At 39.9% G+C, this 26,210-nt stretch overlaps 1 protein-coding gene and 1 long non-coding RNA gene across 4 annotated transcripts; one reads left to right on the top strand and one right to left on the bottom strand.

Annotated features, from left to right (window-relative positions):
• Positions 1–5,751: 5,751 nt before the first annotated feature.
• Positions 5,752–16,894, bottom strand: LOC135736087 (uncharacterized). 3 transcript variants are annotated; one of them, XR_010527771.2, is made up of 4 exons: positions 13,656–16,894; positions 13,500–13,538; positions 6,393–6,503; positions 5,752–6,267 (listed from the first exon to the last, which is right to left on the bottom strand). XR_010527771.2 is itself a non-coding variant. In XM_073814424.1 (2 exons), exon 1 carries the CDS (start codon positions 11,351–11,353, stop codon positions 8,975–8,977), a length of 2,379 nt encoding a protein of 792 aa, XP_073670525.1. In that variant the 3' UTR covers positions 5,752–6,267; positions 6,393–8,974. The 3 variants fall into 3 exon arrangements, 1 of the variants encoding a protein (XP_073670525.1); XR_010527770.2 differs by having other exon boundaries at positions 12,465–16,892; XM_073814424.1 differs by lacking the exons at positions 13,500–13,538; positions 13,656–16,894 and having other exon boundaries at positions 6,393–11,353.
• Positions 16,895–17,481: 587 nt separating this feature from the next.
• Positions 17,482–22,260, top strand: LOC135736083 (uncharacterized). Its single transcript, XR_010527766.2, has 3 exons — positions 17,482–20,308; positions 20,459–20,533; positions 21,868–22,260. It is a non-coding gene; the product is annotated as an uncharacterized lncRNA (long non-coding RNA).
• Positions 22,261–26,210: the final 3,950 nt, after the last annotated feature.

Raw genomic sequence — 26,210 nt, 5'->3', positions numbered from 1 at the left:
GAAAGTAAAGTTTGACACGTTGCCATGGGAACAGCGTTCGAGATATAAAAAATCCCTTCGCAATTTATCATCTACTATGCCTCGGCATCATGTTGACCACTTTTGGTGTCAATCGCATGAATATCCTAGAAGGAGTATTTAAAGGAACATCGGCGTCAACTGAAAGGCTTAAATATGCCTTAAAAATGAAAGTAAAGTTTGACACGTTGCCATGGGAACAGCGTTCGAGATATCAAAAATCCCTTCGCAATTTATCATCTACTATGCCTCAGCATCATGTTGACCACTTTTGGTGTCAATCGCATGAATATCCTAGAAGGAGTATTTAAAGGAACATCGGCGTCAACTGAAAGGCTTAAATATGCCTTAAAAATGAAAGTAAAGTTTGACACGTTGCCATGGGAACAGCGTTCGAGATATCAAAAATCCCTTCGCAATTTATCATCTACTATGCCTCAGCATCATGTTGACCACTTTTGGTGTCAATCGCATGAATATCCTAGAAAGAGTATTTAAAGGAACATCGGCGTCAACTGAAAGGCTTAAATATGCCTTTAAAATGAAAGTAAAATTTTACGCGTTGCCATGGGAACAGCGTTTGAGATATCAAAAATCCCTTCGCAATTTATCATCTACAATCTCTCGGCTTCATGTTGACCACTTTTGGTGTCAATTGCATGATTTTTCTAGAAGGAGTATTTAAAAGAACATAGCATGGAACTGTCAAAAAAAATCCAGCTTTGTTAGTGACGCACTTCCTGGCGCCTGGTGGTGGCGCTATACCCGGGAGTCACAATAGGCACATCGATGCGATCGGAATCTTCAGACGAACAAACACCCCGCATGGCTTCACAATAAGATATTTTTTGCCTTAGATATTAGACACTTCCTGTTTCTCTGAATTCGCCATAAATTCGTCGCCTCGCCATGGCAGAACCGTTCGAGATATCAAAAATCCCTTCGCAATTTAGCAAGTACAATGTCTCGGCATCATGATCACCACGTTTGGTGTCAATCCCATGAATCCACTAGGAGGAGTATTTAAAAGTTCAACGCATGCATTTTTTAAACAATCCAAAATAGCCGACTTCCTGTTGGGCGGAGCTTAAATGTTAGAGGGCGAAAGTTGTTCGGGTCGATGAGATCTATATGCGTACCAACTCTCGTACATGTGCGTAAATTTTTGCCGGATCTGTGCATCAATGTTTTTTTTTGCATTACAGGGGGCGCTATAGAGCCCCCGTGCCACGCCCGTGTTCCAGCCTTTGGATTTCTGCGATGACGGACGACTCTGACATCTGTGCCAATTTTCAAGAGTTTTCGAGTATGTTAAGGCCCCCAAAAAGTCCAAAAGTGTTAAAAAAAAAAAATAAATAAATAAATAAATAATAAATATAGCTGCAAGCAGCAATGGCGGGCCCTCGCACGTTTTTTTACCGCTACACGATGCATCCGAGAAAACGATGCACGGTGGGCAAGGGCATCAAGTGGGTAAACATCAGTGGGCTATTTAATGTTGTTACTGAGCCATTTGGGGACTGTAGGTAAAAGACAAACCCCACATTTTAGACAAACGGGGGCGCTAGTGAGCCACTAAAGAGACACGCCTTTGTCTGACCTATTTGTCCACTCTGAACAGCCGACAACTCTGATGTGTGTGCCAATGTTTAGGTTAATCTAAGCACGCCAAGAATTCCTAAATATGCCTGAAATAAAAGTAAAGTTTGGGGCGTTGCCATGGGAACAGCGTACGAGATATCAAAAATCCCTTCACAAATTATCATCTACAATGTCTCGGCATCATGTTGACCACTTCTGGAGTCAATCACATTATTTCCTCAGGAGGAGTATTTAAAAATTTACCGCATGCAGCTGTAAGGTTTAAATATGCCTTAAAAATGAAAGTAAAGTTTGACAGGTTGTCATGGGAACAGCGTTTGAAATATCAAGAATCCCTTTGCAATTTATCATCTACAATATCTCGGCTTCATGTTGACCACTTTTGGTGTCAATTGCATGATTATTCTAGAAGGAGTATATAAAAGTTCACTGCATGCAACTGTAAGGCTTAAATATGCCTTTAAAATTAAAGTAAACTTTGACGCGTTGCCATGGGAACAGCGTTTGAGATATCAAAAATCCCTTCGCAATTTATCATCTACAATGTCTCGCCATCATGTTGTCCACTTCTGGTGTTAATCGCATGAATATCCTAGAAGGAGTATATTAAAGGAACATCGGCGTCAACTAAAAGGCTTAAATATGCCTTTAAAATGAAAGTAAAGTTTGACGCGTTGCCATGGGAACAGCGTTTGAGATATCAAAAATCCCTTCGCAATTTATCATCTACAATGTCTCGGCATCATGTTGACCACTTTTGGTGTCAATTGCATGAATATCCTAGAAGGAGTATTTAAAGGAACATCGGCGTCAACCGAAAGGCTTAAATATGCCTTTAAAATGAAAGTAAACTTTGACGCGTTGCCATGGGAACAGCGTTTGAGATATCAAAAATCCCTTCGCAATTTATCATCTACAATCTCTCGGCTTCATGTTCACCACTTTTGGTGTCAATTGCATGATTTTTCTAGAAGGAGTATTTAAAAGAACATAGCATGGAATTGTCAAAAAAATCCAGCTTTGCGACTGACACACTTCCTGGCGCCTGGTGGTGGCGCTATACCCGGGAGTCACAATAGGCACATCGATGCGATCGGAATCTTCAGACGAACAAACACCCTGCATGGCATCACAATAAGATATTTTTTGCCTTAGAAATTAGACACTTCCTGTTTCTCTAAATTCGCCATAAATTCATCGCCTCGCCATGGCAGAACCGTTCGAGATATCAAAAATCCCTTCGCAATTTAGCAAGTACAATGTCTGGACATCATGATCACCACGTTTGGTGTCAATCCCATGAATCCACTAGGAGGAGTATTTAAAAGTTCAACGAATGCATTTTTGAAACAATCCAAAATAGCCGACTTCCTGTTGGGCGGAGCTTAAATGTTAGAAGGCGAAAGTTGTTCGGGTCGATGAGATCTATATGCGTACCAACTCTCGTACATGTGCGTAAATTTTTGCCCGATCTGTGCATCAATGTTTTTTTTGCATTACAGGGGGCGCTATAGAGCCCCCGTGCCACGCCCGTGTTCCAGCCTTTGGATTTCTGCGATGACGGACGACTCTGACATCTGTGCCAATTTTCAAGAGTTTTCGAGTATGTTAAGGCCCCCAAAAAGTCCAAAAGTGTTAAAAAAAAAAAAAAAAAAAAAAATAATAATAATAAAAATAATAATCCGAGCAAAAACAATAGGGCTTCGCACCTACGGTGCAGGCCATTCTGGCCTGCTCCTCGGTGCTCGGGCCCTAATAATAATCCGAGCAAAAACAATAGGGCTTCGCACCTACGGTGCAGGCCATTCTGGCCTGCTCCTCGGTGCTCGAGCCCTAATAATACACATTTATATAGCACCTACACAATACTCACAACAGAGAAACTCTTTTAACTATTACTTTACTTTACCACACCTCTCCCTGCAGGATGGACACCGGCTGGTGCAGTAAATATAGCCTAGCGAACGTTATCTAGTTTTCGATTTCAGTACAGTAATATCAATAATCCTGGCTCTTTCTCAATTGTATGGCAATATTCTATTCACAAAATACAACCATAGTACGCTAATGTTAAAACTTACTTGTGAAAAGTAATTCCCCGAGCTCTATTTGCGATGGTCCGCGGATTAGAACAGGAAAATGCTCCACAGTGCTCTGGCATCTTATCTGCTGCCACGCAACGAAACTAAGAGTACGACCGGTTTAAGATGGCGGCCGTATTTCTCAGTCCCCATCTAGTCTCTATATGATATCTATGACTTTAGAAAGTAAGAAACGTCTTGACTCGTTTTAACGCGCGTTTTTAGACGCGACATGTGAGAAAGTGAATAAAAATCTTTCTGCGGGCCAGATTATGTTATATTGTTGAAAGGTGCCGTGGACCGCAGAGAGGGGGAGGGCGGGCCGCAAATGGGCCGTGGGCTGGGAGTTTGAGACCACTGTAAAGAATGTGATCGAGGGGATTTCAAAACCATAAACTTTCATTTTTAATTTGTATGTTAAACTGGTCAATTTCCAACAAAAATGAAAATAGCAAAAGTACTACATATACTCGTATATTTGTACATATACAAATCTGGAGACAAACACCACTTCACAAATTTTAGGCCTGTTACTTTATTGCCACAATTCTCGAAAATTGTAGAAAAACAATTCAATGACAGATTGGATAAATTCATTTATAATTACCAATTACTCACTGACAGTCAATATGGATTCAGAAAAAGTAGGTCAACATCACTACACTCAAGAAAAATGGTTCTATATAGACCATTTCAAATGATGTAAACAACACTGGTCTAGAAACACTTCCTGTTACAGTTTGTGACCGTTATTTTTTATTTCACATATATCATTATCTTTAAGATGTTTGTTTAAATTCAGTTAATTCAGATTTATATGTTCTGTTGGTTTATTTTATCCCAACGTTTATCTAGTGTTAAAAAACGGAAACAGGAAGTGCTTCTGGACCAGTGTTGTTTACATCTTTTGAAATGGTCTATAGTACCCAATAAGGGTTCTTCAGCTTGTAACAATAGCAGCATCCTTTTTTAGATGGTTCTATATAGAACCTTGCCATATAAAGTGCTACATAGAACCACATTGGTGCTATAAAGAACCATTTCATTTATCAGCTGTCAGGAGGATTATTTTTGTTTATGTATGTATATATATATATATATATATATATATATATATATATATATTTTTTTTTTTCTTTATAAGGTTTAACAGTTTTAAACAGAACTTCAAGACATCAGAAAAATACTTTTATTTTCACTTTTTCATTACATGAGGTGTCATACAATAATAAATGCGTGTATTAAAATCACAATCAAAATAAATATATGAATTATTATGCAAATATGACAAATCACTTCACAAATGAGATATAGATGTTAAATAACTGCTAGAATATTTAATAAATTAAAGGAATAGTCTACTCATTTTCAATATTAAAATATGTTATTACCTTAACTAAGAAGAGTTGATACATCCCTCTATCATCTTAGTGCGTGCACGTAAGCGCTGGGGCGCGCTGCGACACTTCGATAGCATTTAGCTTAGCCCCATTCATTCAATGGTACCACTCAGAGATAAAGTTAGAAGTGACCAAACACATCAACATTTTTCCTATTTAAGACGAGTAGTTATACGAGCAAGTTTGCTGGTACAAAATAAAACGTGCGCTTTTCTAAGCGGATTTAAAATAGGAACTATATTGTATGGCGGAACAGCATTTTTGGGAGTAATTCAACTCGCCTGAAAAATCCTCTCCCCTTCTCCCTCTCATAATGGGAGAGGGAGAGTGTTACTGCGCCGAGTCGAAGTACTCCCAAAAGTGCTGTTCCGCCATACAATATAGTTCCTCTTTTAAATCCGCTTGGAAAAGCGCTACGTTTTATTTTGTACCACCAAACTTGCTCGTATAACTACTCGTCTTAAATAGGAAAAACGTTGATGTGTTTGGTCACTTCTAACTTTATCTCTGAGTGGTACCATTGAATGAATGGGGCTAAGCTAAATGCTATCGAAGTGTAGCAGTGCGCTCCAGCGCTTACGTGCACGCACTAAGATGATAGAGGAATGTATCAACTCTTCTTAGTAAAGGTAATAACATATTTTAATATTGAAAATGAGTAGACTATTCCTTTAACAATAAATTTGGCAAAGACAAAAACTACATGACTACAAACAAAAATTACATGAAATCATTAAAATCATGACATGCCACATCAAAACATGCAAATGATAAATACTGAATATTAACATATTACATTCGGATATAAAAACACTTTAGCACAAACAGATAGACGGCATAGAATACAAATTAATGGGATGTTAATAATACATTACTAACTGTAAAAATAAAAGTCAATAGGATTGTGTCAATGTTTGTAGAATCTCGCCAAAAAAAGTCCATATTTGTTTGCTGGCTCATTGAACAGTACATGCTCCATCCAATGTTCTTTGTTTTGTGGCAGTGACGTTGAACATTTCGTCAGATAAGAGTAAGATAAGAGATGGTCTGCTATTGTCATGGTGATCTTGAGACACAGGCTGTGAAAACCACAGACTCCCATCACTTTGCAGTTGTCATCATTTGGTGGACAGTAGGTTGAGCATCAGGCCGAACAAGATTTGGGTCTGTCAGTCATGGGTGAAAGGATAAGACATGGAGACAAAAAGTTAATATTAGCCTGAAGTTTGCTTACATACTGTTTGTAAAACATGATTTGACAGAAGTTTTAATATGATTCTGCTCAAGCTACCTGTTTTATTGGTAAATACGTGAATGGTTGGTGAAAGATTTATTCATAAACCACTGTTATCAAGCCAATGGCCGACCTGCAGCTATCCAACTTTTTAAAGCTATGATCCACCTACAACATAACAAAAATAATAATAAGTAATTCTGCTATCACAAGTAAATGTGCCACAAGAACACACTGTGATAAAGCGAACACCACCAGTTCGCTTTGAGACGTGGGTATGTCCCAAAATACCACAATAACGATGGCCCAAACTGTAAGAGTACTTTCGTACAAGGTGAAGTTTATTTAAAGTGTATGAGAAGATAACCAAAAGTGATATATTTATATTTACAAGTGCAGACAAAAAAAACAAAAACCAAATAAATAAACAAAAAGGCAAAATAATGATGAAAACGTATACACAAGCAAATATCAACAATATATCAAACAACTTTTCTCCACTTCCACTCACTTTGGTCGACTTGGTAAACAAGTGCTTTGGATGAGTCTGGCCTCTCTCTTTATAGGCCAGACTCCTCCCCTAAATCGGGAGCTTAACTCACAGGTAAGTATAAATTAATTAAAACCCTCCTTCATCTTCAAGGATTTTAAATACACATATTCATTTAAACATAAAAATAACATTTATCTTTTAAAAGCTAAATACACATATTAATACATAAATCAAACGCAATAAACACTTAACATTAACATACAAAAAATAACAATACCCCTTTAACAAAATAAATGGACTCCCCAACCTTCGGGTGTACTGCGCCGGCGCGGCGCACTTTGATGACGTCATAAGCGCGCGCCGCTCGATCGCTCAGGTTTGCCGGCACAGCGTGTCAGTCCGAAGGCAGCTAACCAAAACAAACAAACAAAACATCGTGGGTGCAAAGACAATGTGTGTGTATGAAGGGTCCAAGTTATGGATGCTAACAGAGGGGAAGAGTGGTATGTAAACATGTCCATATGCCATCAGAGTGTGCGTGCACTCACAGCTTCGACAGCCGGGGAAACGGGATGGATTATGAGAGGTAAGTGAATGCGATGTGTGTATGTGTGCGTGTGTGGTTGCCAGTAATGATTACCCAGCGGGGAGGGCTAGTTCTCCTCCGTCACATTACCCCCCCCCTCTCTAAGCCGCGCACTGGCTGGGAACCGAGACAGGTAGTCGGCGACCACGTTCTGCTTTCCAGGACGATGCCGCACCTTGAAATTATAGGGCTGTAGGCTGAGGTACCATCTTGTGACCCTGGAGTTTCGGTCCTTCATGGAGTGTATCCACGTTAATGCCCTGTGGTCTGTCTCCAAGTCAAACTCCCGTCCCAAGAGGTAATATCGGAGACTTTCTAGGGCCCACTTGATGGCGAGGCATTCCTTCTCCACTGCAGAGTAACGTGTCTCTTGTGGCAGCAGTTTCCGGCTGAGGTAGGTGACAGGCCTTTCTTCTCCTGTTGCTCCCTGTAACAGAACTGCTCCCAGGCCTGTCGCCGAGGCATCCACCTGTACGAGGAATCGCTGGGTAAAGTCTGGACTTTGCAGCACAGGATCAGCACATATCCTCTCCTTCAACTTGACGAAGGCATTTTCGCAGTCCTCCGTCCAAGGTATTGGATTCTTGATCCCTTTTGCAAGCAGGTTTGTGAGTGGCACTGCTAGAGTGGCGAAGTCTGATACAAATCTTCGGTACCAGCCGATCAGTCCCAAGAAAGACCTCACCTCCTTCTTCGTCGTGGGTTCCTCCTTATGGCTTCCACTTTGTCCACCTGAGGACGCAGCTGTCCATTTCCTAGGTGGTATCCCAAGTATCTTGCTTCCTGCTTTGCCCACTCACACTTGTCCACATTTAGGGTCAATCCTGCATTCTGGATCTTCTGTAGGGTGCTCTTTAAATGTTGCAGATGCTCACCCCAGGAGTTGCTGTAGATGACCACATCATCCAAATAAGCAGCAGACCAACCTTCACAGCCTTGTAGCACTCGGTCCATCAGCCTCTGAAAGGTCGCTGGCGCCCCATGAAGGCCAAATGGTAAAACGGTGAATTGGTGCAGCCCAAGTGGTGTCCTAAAAGCGGTGTACGGTCGTGATGCTGGGTCTAGGGGTACCTGCCAGTATCCCTTGCAGAGATCCAAGGCTGTAATGTATTTCGCCTTCCCGATCCTCTCCAGCAGATCATCAATCCGAGGCATCGGGTAAGCATCAAATTGAGACTGTGCATTCAGCCTCCTAAAGTCTATACAGATTCTCAGTGTTCCATCCTTCTTCGGGACGATGACCACTGGACTGCACCATTCACTGGTCGAGGGCTCAATCACACCAAGCTCCATCATCAGCTCCACCTCCTTCTTCAGTGGGTCCACAAGCCTTTCAGGTACCCGGTAAGGCCGTTGTCTTGATGGTGTTGGGTTGCTCAGATGGATGTAATGTTGAGCCAACTCAGTCCGCCCAGGCCTCTGGCGGAAGAGAGCAGGGAACTGATCTAGGAGGTACTGCAGGTCTTTACGCTGGAGGTCCTCTAGGTGACTCAGATCCACCACAGACGCTCCTCTCTTGGCTATCGACTCCGCAGGTTCTTCCTCCACACAGTCCACCTCTTATACCATCAATGATGTTTCTGGTGCTTCCTTACCGGCTGGCTCTCTCCACTCTTTTAGTAGGTTGACGTGATATGTCTGCTTGGTCTTACCCTTGTCTGGATGGTGTATCTCATAGGTCACCGGTCCCATTCTTCGGATCACAGTGTATGGTCCTTGCCACTTGGTCAACAACTTATTGGCCGATGTCGGCAACAGGAGTAGTACCTTCTGTCCAGGTAGGAACTCGCGCTTCCGTGCATATTTGTCGTACCATAATTTCTGCTTCGTCTGTGCCTCTTGTAGGTTCTCCTTCGCCTCCTCTCGGTATCGCTCAAGCCGATCTCTCATCTCCAGTACATACTGTACTATCCCTTTCTCCTCAGCTCCACTTGTAGTGCCTTCCCATCCTTTCCTCAGAAGGTCTAAGGGTCCTTGCACCTGCAAGCCGTATAGGAGTTCAAAGGGCGAGAATCCTGTTGACGCTTGGGGAACCTCTCTGTAAGCGAACAGAACAAACGGTAGCCACTTGTCCCAGTCTTTACCTGTGTCGTTAACAAACTTCCTCAGCATGTTCTTCAGAGTCTGGTTGAATCTTTCGACCAGTCCGTCGGTTTGTGGATGATATGGGGTTGTTCTGATTGCTTTGATGCCTAGCTGGCGATTCAGTTGACCCATCAGCTTCGATGTGAAGTTCGTCCCTTGGTCGGTGAGAATCTCCTCTGGAATACCAACCCTGGAAAACAACTGTACCAGAGCCTGGATGACCTTCGGTGTGGTAATAGACCGAAGAGGGAATGCTTCTGGGTACCTTGTAGCGTAATCGCTGACCACCAAGATGTACTGATTTCCACTGCTGCTCTTCTCCAAGGGGCCTACGATGTCCATCGCTATTCGCCTGAAAGGACCAGAGATCACAGGGAGAGGTTGCAGGGGTGCTTGACCCCGCTGGGATACAATACTGGTCTTCTGACAGATGGCACATGTATTGCAGTATGTTTGTACATCAGTGTATAATGTAGGCCAGTGAAAACGTGAACAGATGCGTGCATGTGTTTTCTGTTGGCCGAGGTGACCGGACCAGGGCACTGTGTGTGCAAGATGTAATACCAAAGGGCGACAACATGTGGGGACAATCAAACGTGTTACATCATTAGTTTGTAAATATAACACATCATTCAACACCACATATCTCTCATTGCACACATTATCATTTTTCCCACATTCAACCTTTTCAAACAATGGTTTTAATGTTACATCACCCCTTTGCAAAGCAACAATATTCTCTGGGATCTCCCAGCCATCAATACTGAGACCTTCCACTGAAGATTCAGCGACTGGTGTACCCAGGTACTTTTCAAACCGCCGTTGTTGGCGTGACTTTCTGGGGCCCTTGGTTCCACCCTGCAGCAGACTATCATCAAAGTCTGGCAGTGCTTGGAGACCTGCCTTAGCTTGGGCTCTAGTCAACACAGGACATGACAGGTTAGCAATGGCATCCTCATAAACATTCACATTCTTGGTTGGTAACAGATCATATATGACAGGTATATCTCTACCAAGAATCATGTCAGCAGGTAAATTGTCAACTATTGCAACAGTCAATAGAAACATTTGATCAGAAATACCCACAGTAACTTCAGCTTGAGGATACTGCTTAATATCCCCATGAACACATTGCACAGATGTTGTCATCAGATAATCAACATTATGAACATAACATGGTTTAATTAGGGATATAGAACTCCCAGTGTCCACAAGTGCCTGTAAGGTTTGTCCATTAATAGTCACATCACAACAATTTCTCAGGTTCCCAACAGAGTCTCGTACATTGTCCTCTTCCCTTGGAACGTAACAATAACCAGTCAATTTTGCCTTTCGTGCAGGGCACACAGATGCTTTGTGACCTGACTGCTGGCAATAGAAACAAATCAACCCCTTCCCCAATGATGGGTGTTGTCCCTGGGTGCTCGTATGCTCCATACCACTTCTCTGAGCCACAGCATCAGTATTACTCTGTGTGAAAGTGCGTACAGTACCTTTGGGGTTTTGAGTGCGAGGACCACCATGGTGAGCATTCAGGTACCTTTGTGCCAGCTTCGCCGCCTCCAGGCCTGATCTTGGCTCGTGCTCCTTCACCCACGTGCATGCATCATAGGGCAAAACCCTGAGCAGCTGCTCGAGGATGCCGATCTCGCCGATCTCCTCCTTTGTGTGATCCTTTGGCCGCACCCAACGATTGAAGAGATTCTTCAGCCGGTTATATGACTCTGTGGGCGACTCACCAGCAGGAACTGTAGCCGCCCGGAACCGTTGACGATACGTCTCAGCTGAGACGTCAAACTTTGCAAGAAGTGCCTCCCTCAGCTCAGAGTACTGCTCCGCCTGGTCCTCGTCCATGGCCAGATACGCCTCCAACGCCTGCCCTGTCAGCAGCGGTACCAGACGACAACTCCACTCCTCCTGAGGCCACCTCCATGTCTTAGCAAGACGTTCGAAACATCGAAGATAACTCTCGATGTCCTCCCCTTGTTGAAAGACAGGTATCTTCGGCTCTGCCCGTTGTAACGGCTGATTGGGAGCAGGGAATCTCGGAGAGCCTACATCAGGATCTGCATCATAATGACCCGTAACTCTCCGTGCTGCCGGGTTGGTAGATCCATACGCAGACTTCCCATGTCCATCGTTGACTGAGCAGGAAGTGCAGACTGCATTATGATCTCCCGCAGACCTCGAAGCTCCAGCATGTGCCGCTCTTCCCTCCGCTCTTGTGCCTCCAAGAACTGGCGCATCAGAGTCACCATCCCATCATTAGCCTTAGACCCTGGTGAGACGGGCTTAGGTTGTGGTAAGTTGCGCTTTGGTGATGTACCGGAACGTTCAGTAGGCGACCCCTCGTCCTCCACTGACTCCGCAGCGTTCCAGGTCACATCCTCCTCCACTGCCTTCACCTTCATTGCGCCACGGGGGCTCGAGGACACCCTCCGACTCGCGCCCGCGTTAGACTCCTTGGTCCGTGTTTCAAGAGCGAGGGGCCCCGTCCCTCCGCCGACCAGCGGAGAGAGGGCGCGGAGACACTGCCCACGGCCCCGGGGGAAGCGGCAAAGTCGGAGCGGGAGGCGCTGTAAAGCTCGACGCCGGGGCGCCGAGCCACCTTCGCCCCCGACCCTTCCAAGCCAACCCGGAGCCGGTCGCGGCGCACCACCGGGTTGAATCCTCCGGGCGGACCGTGCGGACCCCACCCGTTTACCTCTTAACGGTTTCACGCCCTGTTGAACTCTCTCTTCAAAGTTCTTTTCAACTTTCCCTTACGGTACTTGTCGACTATCGGTCTCGTGCCGGTATTTAGCCTTAGATGGAGTTTACCACCCGCTTTGGGCTGCATTCCCAAACAACCCGACTCCGAGAAGTCCGCGCCCCGGCGGACACAAAATCAAACATCTCCAAAATGTTTTAACAGTAAATAACTATTATTTTAATGTCAGCATTGAAAGAAACATGCACACATCACCTTTAAAAACAGGATGTGTCTCTCATATCAAGCAAGATTACCTCACATACGAAAACTCTGAAATATATAAAAAAAACCTAAACACATGTTGTACTACATTCTTTTGATATTTAGTTTAATAAACGTCATGTACAATATACATGTATATGCTTTTTAACACTTTAACAAATGATTATCCAAAGTCATTGTGTACAAAGTTTCCTATATTACATGCCTTTACCAGTAGGTGGCAGTATTGCGAAGTCATAGGTCAGTAGGACGCATTATATACTTGATAAAAAATCTAGGTCATTCAGTTCTGCTGCTAGCACGCATTGAATATGTGCCAAACATCCCGTTGTGATTGTTGGTTATTTGAACACTGTTTTGAGTTATTGACCAAGTAAGTAACAATAATAATCAATGATTGAATTGCTATAATGCTCATGAATGTTTATAGCAGTTTCTTGTTAAGTTTGTGTTCATTTAAATCGATGCATGATGCAGCAGTTTACCATAGCGATCGTTATTCAGTCGTGATATTGATATAGTTTATTTGTAAAATGAATATCATTGTATCTTACACTAAAACTACATTAATCTGTTTTGGTAGATATTTAAAGTACTGTTTGACTTGTTTATTTAATTGGCTATTTACCTACATATAATGGGCGTTTGTCCGACATTTTGTGCTCTTTAATTAGGTCAGTAATGATTATTAAGACTGCAACTTATTTTTGATTCATAACAGCATGATTAAGGTTATATTTGTATTCATTGTACATTTATATCACCTTTTTATTTATAAGGAGTGTAATTGCCTGACATTTATATATGTTTATTTCTGTATTTTGTATAGAAAACTAAAACACTCATCAACATCACAATATTGCATACTGGATTAAAGTTCTGTTTGATACTCTGGATTTCTGCACCTCTTTTTAATGGAAGAGATTGGCCAGGGGCGATACCCAGTTAAACACAGCATTGCTAACACATTGTTAAAGCAGAGTCCCCAACATATATCATTTAAAACAATATGAAGCTTACCCTTACCTGTTATAAAGGGAATGAAGCTTACAGTATAAAGCTAACCTGTTATAAATGATATAAAGTACAATAAAAACACACAAAACTTTAATTTTCAAAATGTTTAAACAGTAAATAACTATTATTTTAATGTCTGAATTGAAAGAAACATGCATACATCACCTTTAAAAACAGGATGTGTCTCTCATATCAAGCGGTCACATGAACTGCCTGTACTCCCAGAAAGATTACCTCGCATACAAAAACTTTGAAATATCAATAAAAAAACTAAACACATTTTGTACCACATTCTTTTCATAATTAGTTTAATAAACGTCTGTACAATATACATGTATATGCTTTTTAATACTTTAACAAATCATTATCCTAAATCTTGCATTGTTAAAGCAGAGTCCCCTAAATATAATTTAAAACAGTATGAAGCTTACCTGGTTTAAAGGGAATGAAGCTTACAACAGGGTATCTGCAAATTTTTTAACAGCAAATTGAATGACTTTTAAGACCTTTTTTAAGTCCTCTAAAATAAAAATGTAAGACTTAACCGTAAAAAACAGGAAAATGTTCAGCGCGACATGACACAGAATTGTGTGGCAAAGCATAGCATGGCACACCTAAGCCACAATCAAGAAACATCACAGGGACACGACAACTTTTATACTAAGTGCTAATTCGCCCTGACATGGATGACTGTGTGTGTAAAAACCAGCCTTTAAGGTACTGCAGTTAATTTCTAAATTCTGGCCCCTCTTAGCATTTTGAAAAAGACATGGAGGACATCCCCAGAACAATACAAAATAGGGGTGTTCAGATCACATTACAGTTTTTGAGGCACAGATCTGATAATTTTTCAGATCAGCAAAAAAAGGGGTGGGAAAAATATAGTAACAAATTAAGAAATTACAAACATTTATAAAAAAAACTTAGGAAAATTAGGAAATTAGGAAAAGTCTTTGTATAAATTGAATATAATTATTTTTTTTAGAGCAGCAGAAGGGATTTTCTCTTTGTCTTGGGTTGTTTGATTAACATTAATGACACAGACTTAAGTAGGTTAATTGAGTTATAATGTATTTTAACACAACTTAATTATATTTTTACATATTATCTGTTTTGTTGTCGGACATGTATATCAGGGCTCTCAAGTTTTACCAAAAGTTTGGAGTGAGATGTCAGGAGAGGAGTATTTGCGACAGCGACCCCTCAGCCCAACCAGATTCTCAAGTTTTTGCTAACGGTTTAATTTTACCTAATGTTTTGTAAACAAAATGTTAATGAGCCCCATTGAATTCCACAGTATTCTTTATCCTACTATGGAAGTGAATGGGGCTCATTAAAGGTTTGGTTACAAACATTCCTCAAAATATCTTCCTTTGTGTTCTTAAGAACAAAAAAAAATTATACAGGTTTGTAACAACATGAGAGTGAGAAAATGACAGAATTTTTATTTTTGGGTGAACTATCCTTTTAAAGTGCCCTAATTTTACAAAATAGTTTTGTACATAATACAAAGTTTCTACTTTATTACTTAAGATAATCTTAAAAACATTATCTGTGTTATTTTGAGATTACATTCATATGAACTGAAATGCATTTAACATATCTCGTGTAACCAAAATGTATACCACTTGAAGTAAACCTGTACTCATCTTTCATTCAAAGATGGGTTCAAATTTATTTCAAGTGGTACCTAAATCAATTACATTTTAGCATATTTCATATTAATGTACTAAAGAACAAAAAATTTTTTAGGCTATATTAAGTACAAAATTAGTACATGAAAATAGAGCACTTTAAGTAGATTATGGAACTGTATGTTTTTAACTTGAGCTTACTGTACACATCAGAACATTTAATGATGAAAGGGCAATAAGAATGAAATGCATCTCTATTATATTAATTAATTTCAGGAAGCCTCTATTACTTTTCTTAATTTCAGGTAACAATCTTTTTGTTGCAAAGGAGTTTTTGACTGAATCAATAATAATTTAGCACGAATTTGGCTTTATTCCCCAATATTAGCTCTCAGTGTCTTTGATCAAAGGCAATGATTTCGTAGCCTGGCTCCGCCCTCCTACGTGCTTCCGCTTATTTTTCATTTCGCTTCAGCAGAACGTCTGGGACTGCTCTATAGAGTTTCGTTTTCTCCTGCAAAAATCTGCAGGACCAATCATCTCACTCCAATCAGCGAACAGATGGGGGTGGCTACAGTGGCGGAGCCAGAGGGGTGTCCAGGGTGGCACTGGACACCCTTGACATGTCACTGGCCACCCCGTGTGCCACCCCAAATTTAATGCGCTACTTTCACTTAATCGCTTTGTTTATTTTCGACGTGCGGCAGTGCAGCACATTGTTAAAAAGAAACATTATGAATATTAACCCTCCCTGCGGTCGCGGCGCAAGCTCTTTATATTTCAATCACTGCGCAAAGAGACTTGGATTACTCTGCTGATTTTGGACATGCAGATATAATTTATACATCATTTAAAACGTTAAAGTGTCATTTTTTGTGTGTCTATAAAAACTGAATGTTGTGCTTTTCAAGAAAATATACATAGCCTAATGCGCGTTCTGTTATCTCTCCATCAGTGACTACTTTTCAAAAACGCGTCAGAAAAATTACTGAATACTTTTCATATCATCAGAAGATAAATGTCATGTCTACATAATGCTTGGAATCTCTTTAAAATGATGTAAGTGAAGTCGTACATTGCTAATACTACATGATTTCACCGTATATGCTGGAAGTGTGGTAATTTTCTTCTGGACTGAATAAAGTCTAAGTTTGCCAATTCTTTTTACAACAAATCCCAGCACCGTGTTTTCATTCTTGACGTGATCTTTGTAGGCTACTGTATGATTGTTAATTCGACTGGATTGCCACATTGAACTTGAAAGCGCGACGCGCAGATCCGATAATGCGCGTGCACAGCCAGAGCTTGAACGACTTCATGTTCGCGTCTTTTTTGCTTAAACAGACAAATGCTCATATGTCAAAATAGCTGTTTTGGTGATAACCATACTAAACATTTGGTTACTGTACGTCTAAAATGAATAAACATTTTATTGCATTCGGTCTTATCCTAACCTGTTGAAATCTGCATTAAAGTTAATTAAATATCAAAAGAAAAAAGAAAACTTTTGCATCTTCTGTATCTTCGTAAATAAAGATTAATCCAAGCATCCTTTGTGTTGAGCACTGCTATTTGAAGTAAGTTTAAGGTTTATCAAGGAGTTTAGATTTCCTGATCTTTTGTTTCATTAAAGGGATACTTCACAAAATGAAAATTCTGTCATCATTTTTACATCCTTATGTTGTTCTAAACCTGTACGAATTTATTTTTTCTGAACACAAAAGAAGATATTTTGATGGTATGCACACAGCTGTTAAAGGAATAGTCTACTCATTTTCAATATTAAAATATGTTATTACCTTAACTAAGAACTGTTGAATCATCCCTCTATCATCTGTGTGTGTGCACGTAAGCGCTGGAGCGCGCTGCGACGCTACGATAGCATTTAGCTTAGCCCCATTCATTCAATGCTGCCATTTAGAGATAAAGTTAGAAGTGACCAAACACATCAACGTTTTTCCTATTTAAGACGAGTAGTTATACGAGCAAGTTTGGTGGTACAAAATAAAACGTAGCGCTTTTCTAAGCGGATTTAAAAGAGGAACTATATTTTATGGCGTAATAGCACTTTTGGGAGTACTTCGACTCGCCTGAAAAGTCCGCTCCCCTTCTCACTCTCATAATGGGAGAGGGAGGGTGTTACTGCGCCAAGTCGAAGTACTCCCAAAAGTGCTATTACGCCATACAATATAGTTCCTCTTTTAAATCCGCTTAGAAAAGCGCTATGTTTTATTTTGTACCACCAAACTTGCTCGTATAACTACTCGTCTTAAATAGGAAAAACGTTGATGTGTTTGGTCACTTCTAACTTTAACTCTAAATGGTACCATTGAATGAATGGGGCTAAGCTAAATGCTATCGTAGCGTCACAGCGCGCTCCAGCGCTTACGTGCACACACACAGATGATAGAGGGATGATTCAACAGTTCTTAGTTAAGGTAATAACATATTTTAATATTGAAAATGAGTAGACTATTCCTTTAACCATTAACTTCCATAGTAGGAATAAAAACAACATAATGGGATTAAATGGATTGTGTGCTTACCATCATTTATCAAAATATCTTCTTTTGTGTTTATTAAAATAAAATACAGGTTACGACCAACATATGGGTGAGTAAATGATGACAGAATTTTAATTTTTGAGTGAATCCCTTTTACAGACAGTAAATCAGATGTAAGAAATACAGTAGAAAGATTTAAAATTCACCCTTATTATGTCTACATATAATGCGATAAAAAGATTCATTTATGCTTTCTTGATACATGATTACACGTCATTTTCTTTTATGGACTATGGACCCCCTAAAGTACCTTTGGCCACACCCTGGCCACCCCATTAAAAAAATTCTAGTTCTGCCACTGGGTGGCTAAGAACGATGACGTTGAGGTCGTGCGTCAGTTTGAGGTGTAGTTCAGTAATGGCAGCGGAGAAAGACGTGAGAAAAGCTAATCGGTCCGTTGTTGCAAAACTGCCGAATATACAGAAGTTAAAGCCGGAGCAAGAACCAGGTTTGCTAACTTTTATTTGTCTGATTATTCTGACTTGTTGTTTCCGGACGGTTTCGGTGCATGATATACGTCACGACCACATGTTAGCGATTGGCTTTGGCAGTCCTGAGTGACTCTGGGTAGATCCAATAGTTTTAAACTTCAACAATGGACCCTCCTTAACGGAAGTAACGCTTTGCTATGGAGCGTGGCCAGACTCTCTGTACAAATGAAATGAATGTACGAGATAGTCTGGTTATACCAGGTTAATGATTACGTCCAGGAAATGGGATATTTATCTTTTACTTCTCAGCGTGAGAAATACAAGGTGTGGAGTGTGAGTGTGTGAACTTACTGAAATGTGTGTTTCTCACGGTCAATGCGTGAGAGAGCCCTGTGTATATTAATAGGGTTACTGACTAAAAAATAGTGACTAAACACGACCCAATAACACGACCCTCGTGACAAAATCACCATACATTTACATTTAAAAGCTGATATAACATTACGAGGTGATTTTGGCTACATTACGTGTCTCATGCAGTAGCTTTACCGTTGCTCTTCTCGTCTGGTTGTGTTATAAACGCTTTTAAAAGTATTATTGTAGATTGCGTATATATAAAATACGAGAATAAACACTGCCAACTTTTTTCTTTCCCTCAAGTGCCATGTGTGAGAGCCTGAGGCGCTGTCGAGTGCTGCACGATGCAGCATGAGAGAAAGCACGCGCACACGAGAGAGGCGCCGCTGAGTGCTCGACACAATGAATAAAGCCGTTTTAATACATAAAGAAAATGTATGACAATGTATAACAAAAATATAACAATGTATGGGAAACACTGGATGATGAGTCTGACATGAAATTTAAGGTCCCATATGAAATTTAAGACCTCCTTAGTGGAAATTCCAGATTTTAAGGCATTTTCAGACCTTAAAAATCCAAAATTTTATTTATGACATTTCAAGACTTTTTAAGGACCCGCGGGGACCCTGTACAATATAAACTTTACCTGTTATAAAATAAATAAATTACAATATGAACACACAAAACTTCAATTTTCAAAATGTTTTTAACAGTAAATTATGATTATTTTAGTCTCTTACCTGTTTGTGTTGTTAGTCTGTAGGTGGTTCAGCAGGACTGATGATTCAGGGCTTTCACAGGTGAAAATAATCAGGAGGCAGTTTGAAAATAATTGACTATATTTAAAATCAAGAAAGGCAGGAACTGAAGAACCCTTTTTGTCAAGACAAAGAACCATATCGGCAACAAAATAGTTCTTCAGTAAGCTATGGTTCTATATAGAACCTTCACCATCATTTCAGAACCTTTGAAGAACCATATTTCTTAAGAGTGTAGCTTTAACGGAACTTATTAAAGAAATGAAACTGTAAACCCCAGTGTTGCCCTTACTAATTAATTCAAGTTATCACAACTTGATATTACTTAAAATATGAAGTTTTAGCATCAGAACTTAAACAGATGTGTTTATTGTACTCATTTAGCAACAAAAATCGTTTGAATTAAAATGTTAAGTGCTATCAACTTAAATTATTAAGTTAATAATTTGCTGTAGCTGTGTAATTTAATTGGTCATGAAAATCCGCATTCAGCGTTGATTGGTCAATTCTTGACGCAGCAGCAAGCCTGACTGAAGCAAAAGAAGAGCCTGGACTAAAACTGGGTAAGTACAGAGAATAAAACGCATATATAAACTTTTCTCAACTGCTTTTACATGATTTATTTTGATGTTATTTGCAATGTATACACCTGTACTGTTTTACGTTGGCAGCAACATTAAAGGCTAGTCGTCCCATAACGCAGTCAGTCAAGATATTCGTTGAGAGACACAGTATGCTGGTAGGTTGCTAAATAATACTTGTGTAAATTATTCTTAGTTTTATTTTATAGTGGCCATTTTAAATAAGTTTATGTTGCTAACTTTCCATCAGAACAATTGAATTTGCCGCTCAAGTTTAATAAACAACGTTTCTTCCACAGCAGCACATGCATCAACTAAATAATACTTGTTTAAATTATACTTAGTTGGCTTTTACAGTGATTGGTAGATTATAAACACACATAAGTTCCTAACTTTAAGAACATCTGAATTTCCCGCTTATGTTCACGTTTTCCTCACACAGGCTCAAGCATGCGGGGATCCGATGGAGAGACATATTGGACAAACACTGGTAGGTTACTATTACAAAATAATACTCGTGTAAATTATACTTAACGTTAGTTGTCTGTTAAAGTGATGGTCAAGTTATAAACACGCTTAAGTTGCTAACTTTATAAGAATATCGGAATTTCCCGCTCAAGTTCATGTTTTCCTCTCGCAGCGCAGCCAGCTGTCAGGTGGGGATCCGGTGAAGAGAGTCGGTGATCATCATGATAAATGCCCCTGAAGTACCCAGGTATGTAAATGTTTAACACACTTGTAAGTTTTACTTTATTGCCTGTTTAAAGTTTTGTTTCATACTGATGGACCAGGCATAAACGGGTTTAAGTTAATATCAAGTTTCTGTGAGAACTTATTAGCGGCCACAATCGCCAAACCTTTCTAATGTTTCTCAGACAATGTTAATTTACAGTAAACATGATATTGCAGCTCTACTCTCGATTAGAACCACGTCTCATATTTACTGAAATGTCCCTATATGTGATTTTTAAAAATGTTATCGGTTATGGTTTTAAATGTGATGCTGTGTGAATACTGACGCAAGTTTCTTTGGCAAACCTATCCTAACCCTAAGGGGCTGGACACACCAAAACTTTTAAACGCGGCTGAAAACGCCTTGAGGACGCCGAATGCCAGCTGTTTTTCAGCTGAGTGCCAGCTTTCTTCAGCTGAGCGCTTCGGTAGCTGTGATACTTCAGCTGCGAGCCGGTTGGTTGCTGTGGTAATGTCCCGCCCCTCCTCCACTGTGATTGGGCGGCCGTGTGAGAACTGACATTGACGAGCGGAGCTTTTCTCCCAAAGTTGAATCTCTTTCAACACTAGACTCTCAGCGCCGAGCACGGAAAAACCGCCGAGCGCCGGTTTTCAGCGCGGAAAAAACCCGCTAGCTGCTGGCTTATTTGAAAAACGCCGAGCTTCCATTGGAAACAATTGAAAACATGCGCCGGCCGCGGGCATAAAAGTTTTGGTGTACACAACCCATAAGGGGCTGGACACACCAAAACTTTTAAACGCGGCTGAAAACGCCTTGAGGACGCTGAGTGCCAGCTTTCTTCAGCTGAGCGCTTCGGTAGCTGTGATACTTCAGCTGCGAGCCGGTTGGTTGCTGTGGTAATGTCCCGCCCCTCCTCCACTGTGATTGGGCGGCCGTGTGAGAACTGACATTGACGAGCAGAGCTTTTCTCCCAAAGTTGAATCTCTTTCAACTCTAGACTCTCAGCGCCGAGCGCGGAAAAACCGCCGAGCGCCGGTTTTCAGCGCGGAAAAAACCCGCTAGCTGCCGGCTTATTTGAAAAACGTTGAGCTTCCATTGGAAACAATTGAAAACATGCGCCGGCCGCGGGCGTAAAAGTTTTGGTGTACACAACCCCTAACTCATAATCTGCTGTACGCTAGCTCACGGGGAGCATGATTTCAAGTTTCTTCAAACTTACAGCTTTTAAAGAATTTAAACTTAAACTTGTATACAAGGCTTTCTTAAACCAACATGAAGATTGTTTACATTTTTACATAGTTTGTTCACAAACCTTACCTTAATTTATTAATGTTTCTTTATCAATGTTTATTCAGATGATCAGTGGGGATTCTAATAGTTGAAGATGGGATGACTCTGCAGCCCCTCAGCAGTCTGCATTTGTATAGTATAGTAATTGAAGGGAAAATGGTGATTGACAATCTATGTGACTGAGTCACTGAGGTACACATTTGAATTATTCAGCGCCTTCTACTTTCCATAGGACAAAAAGACCTGCACCCTAAATACAAACCTTGGCAAACCAGCTGTTTGGTTAAATTAAATGTAATAGACAGATTTACATGTTAAAGATTGTTAATGTGTCTTTTTAAAATGGGACCATTGAAAATATGAGCTTACTGTAGTGAGCATGGTTTCTGTAAAAAATTAAATTGATAGTTCACTGAAAAATAAAAATTCTGTCATCATTTACTGACTCTCATATTGTTACAAACCTGTATAAATTTCTTTGTTCTGAATAACGCGAAGGAAGAGATTTTGGGAAATGATTGTAACCAAACCGTCCGTGAGCCCCATTTACTTCCATAGTATTCTTTTTTCCATACTGTCGAAGGGAATGGGGCTCATGAACGGTTTGGTTAAAAACATTCCTCAAAATATCTTCCTTTATGTTCATCAAAACAATATTTACAGGCTTGTTACAACATAAGAGCAAGTAAATGATGACAGAACTTTAATGTTTGGGTGAACTATCCTTTTAATTTAGATAAGAAGTGTTTAGTTGTTCATATGTCTTATGAGCTTACTGTTGAGAGCATTTTTTTGTTATTGTAGACGACAATCATGATTGTGTTTAATTTCAACATGTACAACATTTTTATTCTCCATACAGATTCACATTTTGGTGACTATAATGAGTGTATCTGTTGAAAATGTGACAAACATATGAGTTTACTGTTATAGGGGCGGTTTTCCGGACATGGCTTATCCTAGTCCCAGACTTAAATGCATGTTTGAGTTACTTCAATTTCAAAACACCTTGTACTGACATATTTTAACATATATCAGTGCCATTGTTTTGTCTCAAGATGCACACCAGTATAGTTTTTTGTAAGGTTTGTTTGTAAAAACTTCTTAAATGTCCTAAAATAACTAAGGCCTAGTCCTGGATTAATCTAAACCCGGTCCGGGAAACCACCCCATAGAAGCCTAAGCAACGTTGCATGACAAACATGTCTGTTGTTCTTTATGGAGTTCTTCTGGAATTCTTATAGAATTGTTATTATATGGTCAATTTCACTTTTAAAACGCAAATTTCTAAAGAAATGTATTTGGTTGTTTTAATGCGAGTAATATTCTTGCATTTTATAATTGAATGAAATGTTAATATATGTTTAAATATTAATATACACAAATAAAGCTGCTGAAGTGAAAAACATCTTGTTTAAATTATTTTTTTAAGTGTTAACTTTTAAGAAAATAACTATACAAATGGGAAATTAAATTTAGCTGTACTCTAATGTTTAAGTTAATTAAATGAAAAGACCACATTAGGGCAACTCAATTAAATTGAGTTATTTTCCCCATTATTCAATTAAACTGAGAGATCACTTTACTCAAATCATTTGAGTAGTCTCAATTTATCAGGGTTTACAGTGTACTAATTCTATATACATAGATTAGAAATATGGAGTTGGGGTATTCATTGATTTGAAAAAAGCATTTGATACAATCATGAAATATTAATCAATAAACTGGAAAGGCTCGGGATTAGGGGGATAGAGTTGAATTGGTTAAGCAGTTATTTAAAAGATAGAAAACAATTTGTGAAGTTGGGAGATTATGCATCTAATTGCTTGGATATTAAGTGTGGTGTCCTCCAGGGGTCAGTATAGGACCAAAATTATTTATTCTCAACATAAATGATATATGTAAGGTATCTGAACTACTGAAATTTGTGTTTTTGCAGACAACACTTTTATCTCTGGTTCTGAGCATAATTTGTAACAACTCCTGGAAACAATCACTTCAGAATTAAAAAAATAATAAAACAGTGGTTTGATATAAGTTATCATTAAACTTGAGCAAAACAAAATTCATGATATTTGGCAATAGTAACTCAATCAAGCAATTTCAAACTAAACTGTCTTTAGAGATTTAGAGATTATAAATTTAAACATTGAGTAGAGTAGGGGTTCAAAGGGGTAGAAGTACATACGTTTTACTTCTTCCGACTCCCTTTTGTACATGTAAATTGAATTGTTTTATATCTTTCTTACTGGAAAAAAAAAGAAGTTCTTATTTTATTATTAACATGTGTTTTGTTTTGTTTTACTATTATTTATATTCTGTAATTCCATTTACATGTTCAAAATAAAATAAAAATAAAAATATAGCTGCAAGCAGCAATGGCGGGCCCTCGCACGTTTTTTTACCGCTACACGGTGCGTCCGAGAAAACGATGCACGGTGGGCAAGGGCATGAAGTGGGTAAATATCAGTGGGCTATTTAATGTTGTTACTGAGCCATTTGGGGACTGTAGCTAAAAGAAACCCCACATTTTAGACAAACGGGGGCACTAGTAAGCCACTTAAGAGACACGCCTTTATCTGACCTTTTTGTGCACACTTAACAGCCGACAACTCTGATGTGTGTGCCAACTTTAAGGTTAATCTAAGCACGTCAAGAGCCTTAAATATGCCTGAAATAAAAGTAAAGTTTGCAGCGTTGCCATGGGAACAGCGTTCGAGATATCAAAAATCCCTTGGCAATTTATCATCTACAATGTCTCGGCATCATGTTGACAACTTCTGGAGTCAACCGCATGAATATCCTAGAAGGAGTATTTAAAAGAACATCGCATGCAACTGTCAGGTTTAAATAAGCCTTAAAATAAATGTAAAGTTTGGGGCGTTGCCATGGGAACAGCGTTCGAGATATAAAAAATCCCTTCAAAATTTATCATCTACTATGTATCGGCATCATGTTGACCGCTTTTGGTGTCAATCTCATTAATATTCTAGAAAGAGTATTTAAAAGAACATCGGCGTCAACTGAAAGGCTTAAATATTCCTTTAAAATGAAAGTAAAGTTTGACGCGTTGCCATGGGAACAGCGTTTGAGATATCAAAAATCCCTTCGCAATTTATCATCTACAATGTCTGGGCATCATGTTGACCACTTCTGGTGTCAATCTCATGAATATTCTAGAAGGAGTATTTAAAAGAACATCGGCGTCAACTGTCAGGTTTAAATAAGCCTTTAAAATGAAAGTAAAATTTGAGGCGTTGCCATAGAAACAACGTTCGAGATATCAAAAATCCCTTCGCAATTTATCATCTACAATGTCTCACCATCATGTTGACCACTTTTGATGTCAATCGCATAAACATTCTAGGAGGAGTATTTAAAAGAACATTGCATGGAACTGTAAAAAAAATCCACCTTTGTGACTGACACACTTCCTGGCGTCTGGTGGTGGCGCTATACCCGGGAGTCACAATAGGCACATCGATGCGATCGGAATCTTCAGACGAACAAACACCCCGCGTGTCATTACAATAAAACATTTTTTGCCCTAGATATTAGACACTTCCTGTTTCTCTGATTTCGCCACAACTTTGTCGCCTCGCCATGGCAGAACCGTTCGAGATATCAAAAATCCCTTCGCAATTTAGCAAGTCCAATGTCTCGGCATCATGTTCACCACGTTTGGTGTTAATCGCATGAATTCCCTGGGAGGAGTATATAAAAGTTCAACGCATGCATTTTTTAAACAATCCAAAATAGCCGACTTCCTGTTGGGCAGAGCTTAAATGTTAGAGGGCGAAAGTTGTTTGGGTCGATGAGATCTATAAGCGTACCAAGTCTCGTACATGTGCGTAAATTTTTGCCCGATCTGTGCATTACAGGGGGCGCTACAGAGCCCCTGTGCCACGCCCGTGTTCCAGCCTTTGGATTTCTGCGATGACGGACGACTCTGACGTCTGTGCCAATTTTCAAGAGTTTTCGAGTATGTTAAGGCCCCCAAAAAGTCCAAAAGTGTTAAAAAAAATAAAAAATAAAAATAAAAAAATAATAATAAAAAATATAGCTGCAAGCAGCAATGGCGGGCCCTCGCACGTTTTTTTACCGCTACACGGTGCGTCCGAGAAAACGATGCACGGTGGGCAAGGGCATCAAGTGGGTAAATATCATTGGGCTATTTAATGTTGTTACTGACCCATTTGGGGACTGTAGGTAAAAGAAACCCCACATTTTAAACAAACGGGGGCACTACTGAGCCACTTAAGAGACACGCCTATGTCTGACCTTTTTGTGCACACTTAACAGCCGACAACTCTGATGTGTGTGCCAACTTTTAGGTTAATCTAAGCACGTCAAGAGCCTTAAATATGCCAGAAATTAAATTAAAGTTTGCGGTATTGCCGTGGGAACA

This window comes from Paramisgurnus dabryanus, chromosome 4, assembly GCF_030506205.2.
Source record: "Paramisgurnus dabryanus chromosome 4, PD_genome_1.1, whole genome shotgun sequence".
In the NCBI taxonomy this organism is placed as follows: domain Eukaryota; kingdom Metazoa; phylum Chordata; class Actinopteri; order Cypriniformes; family Cobitidae; genus Paramisgurnus; species Paramisgurnus dabryanus.
The sequence above is the reverse complement of the archived record's forward strand: the minus strand, read 5'-3'. Positions and strand labels throughout refer to the sequence as shown.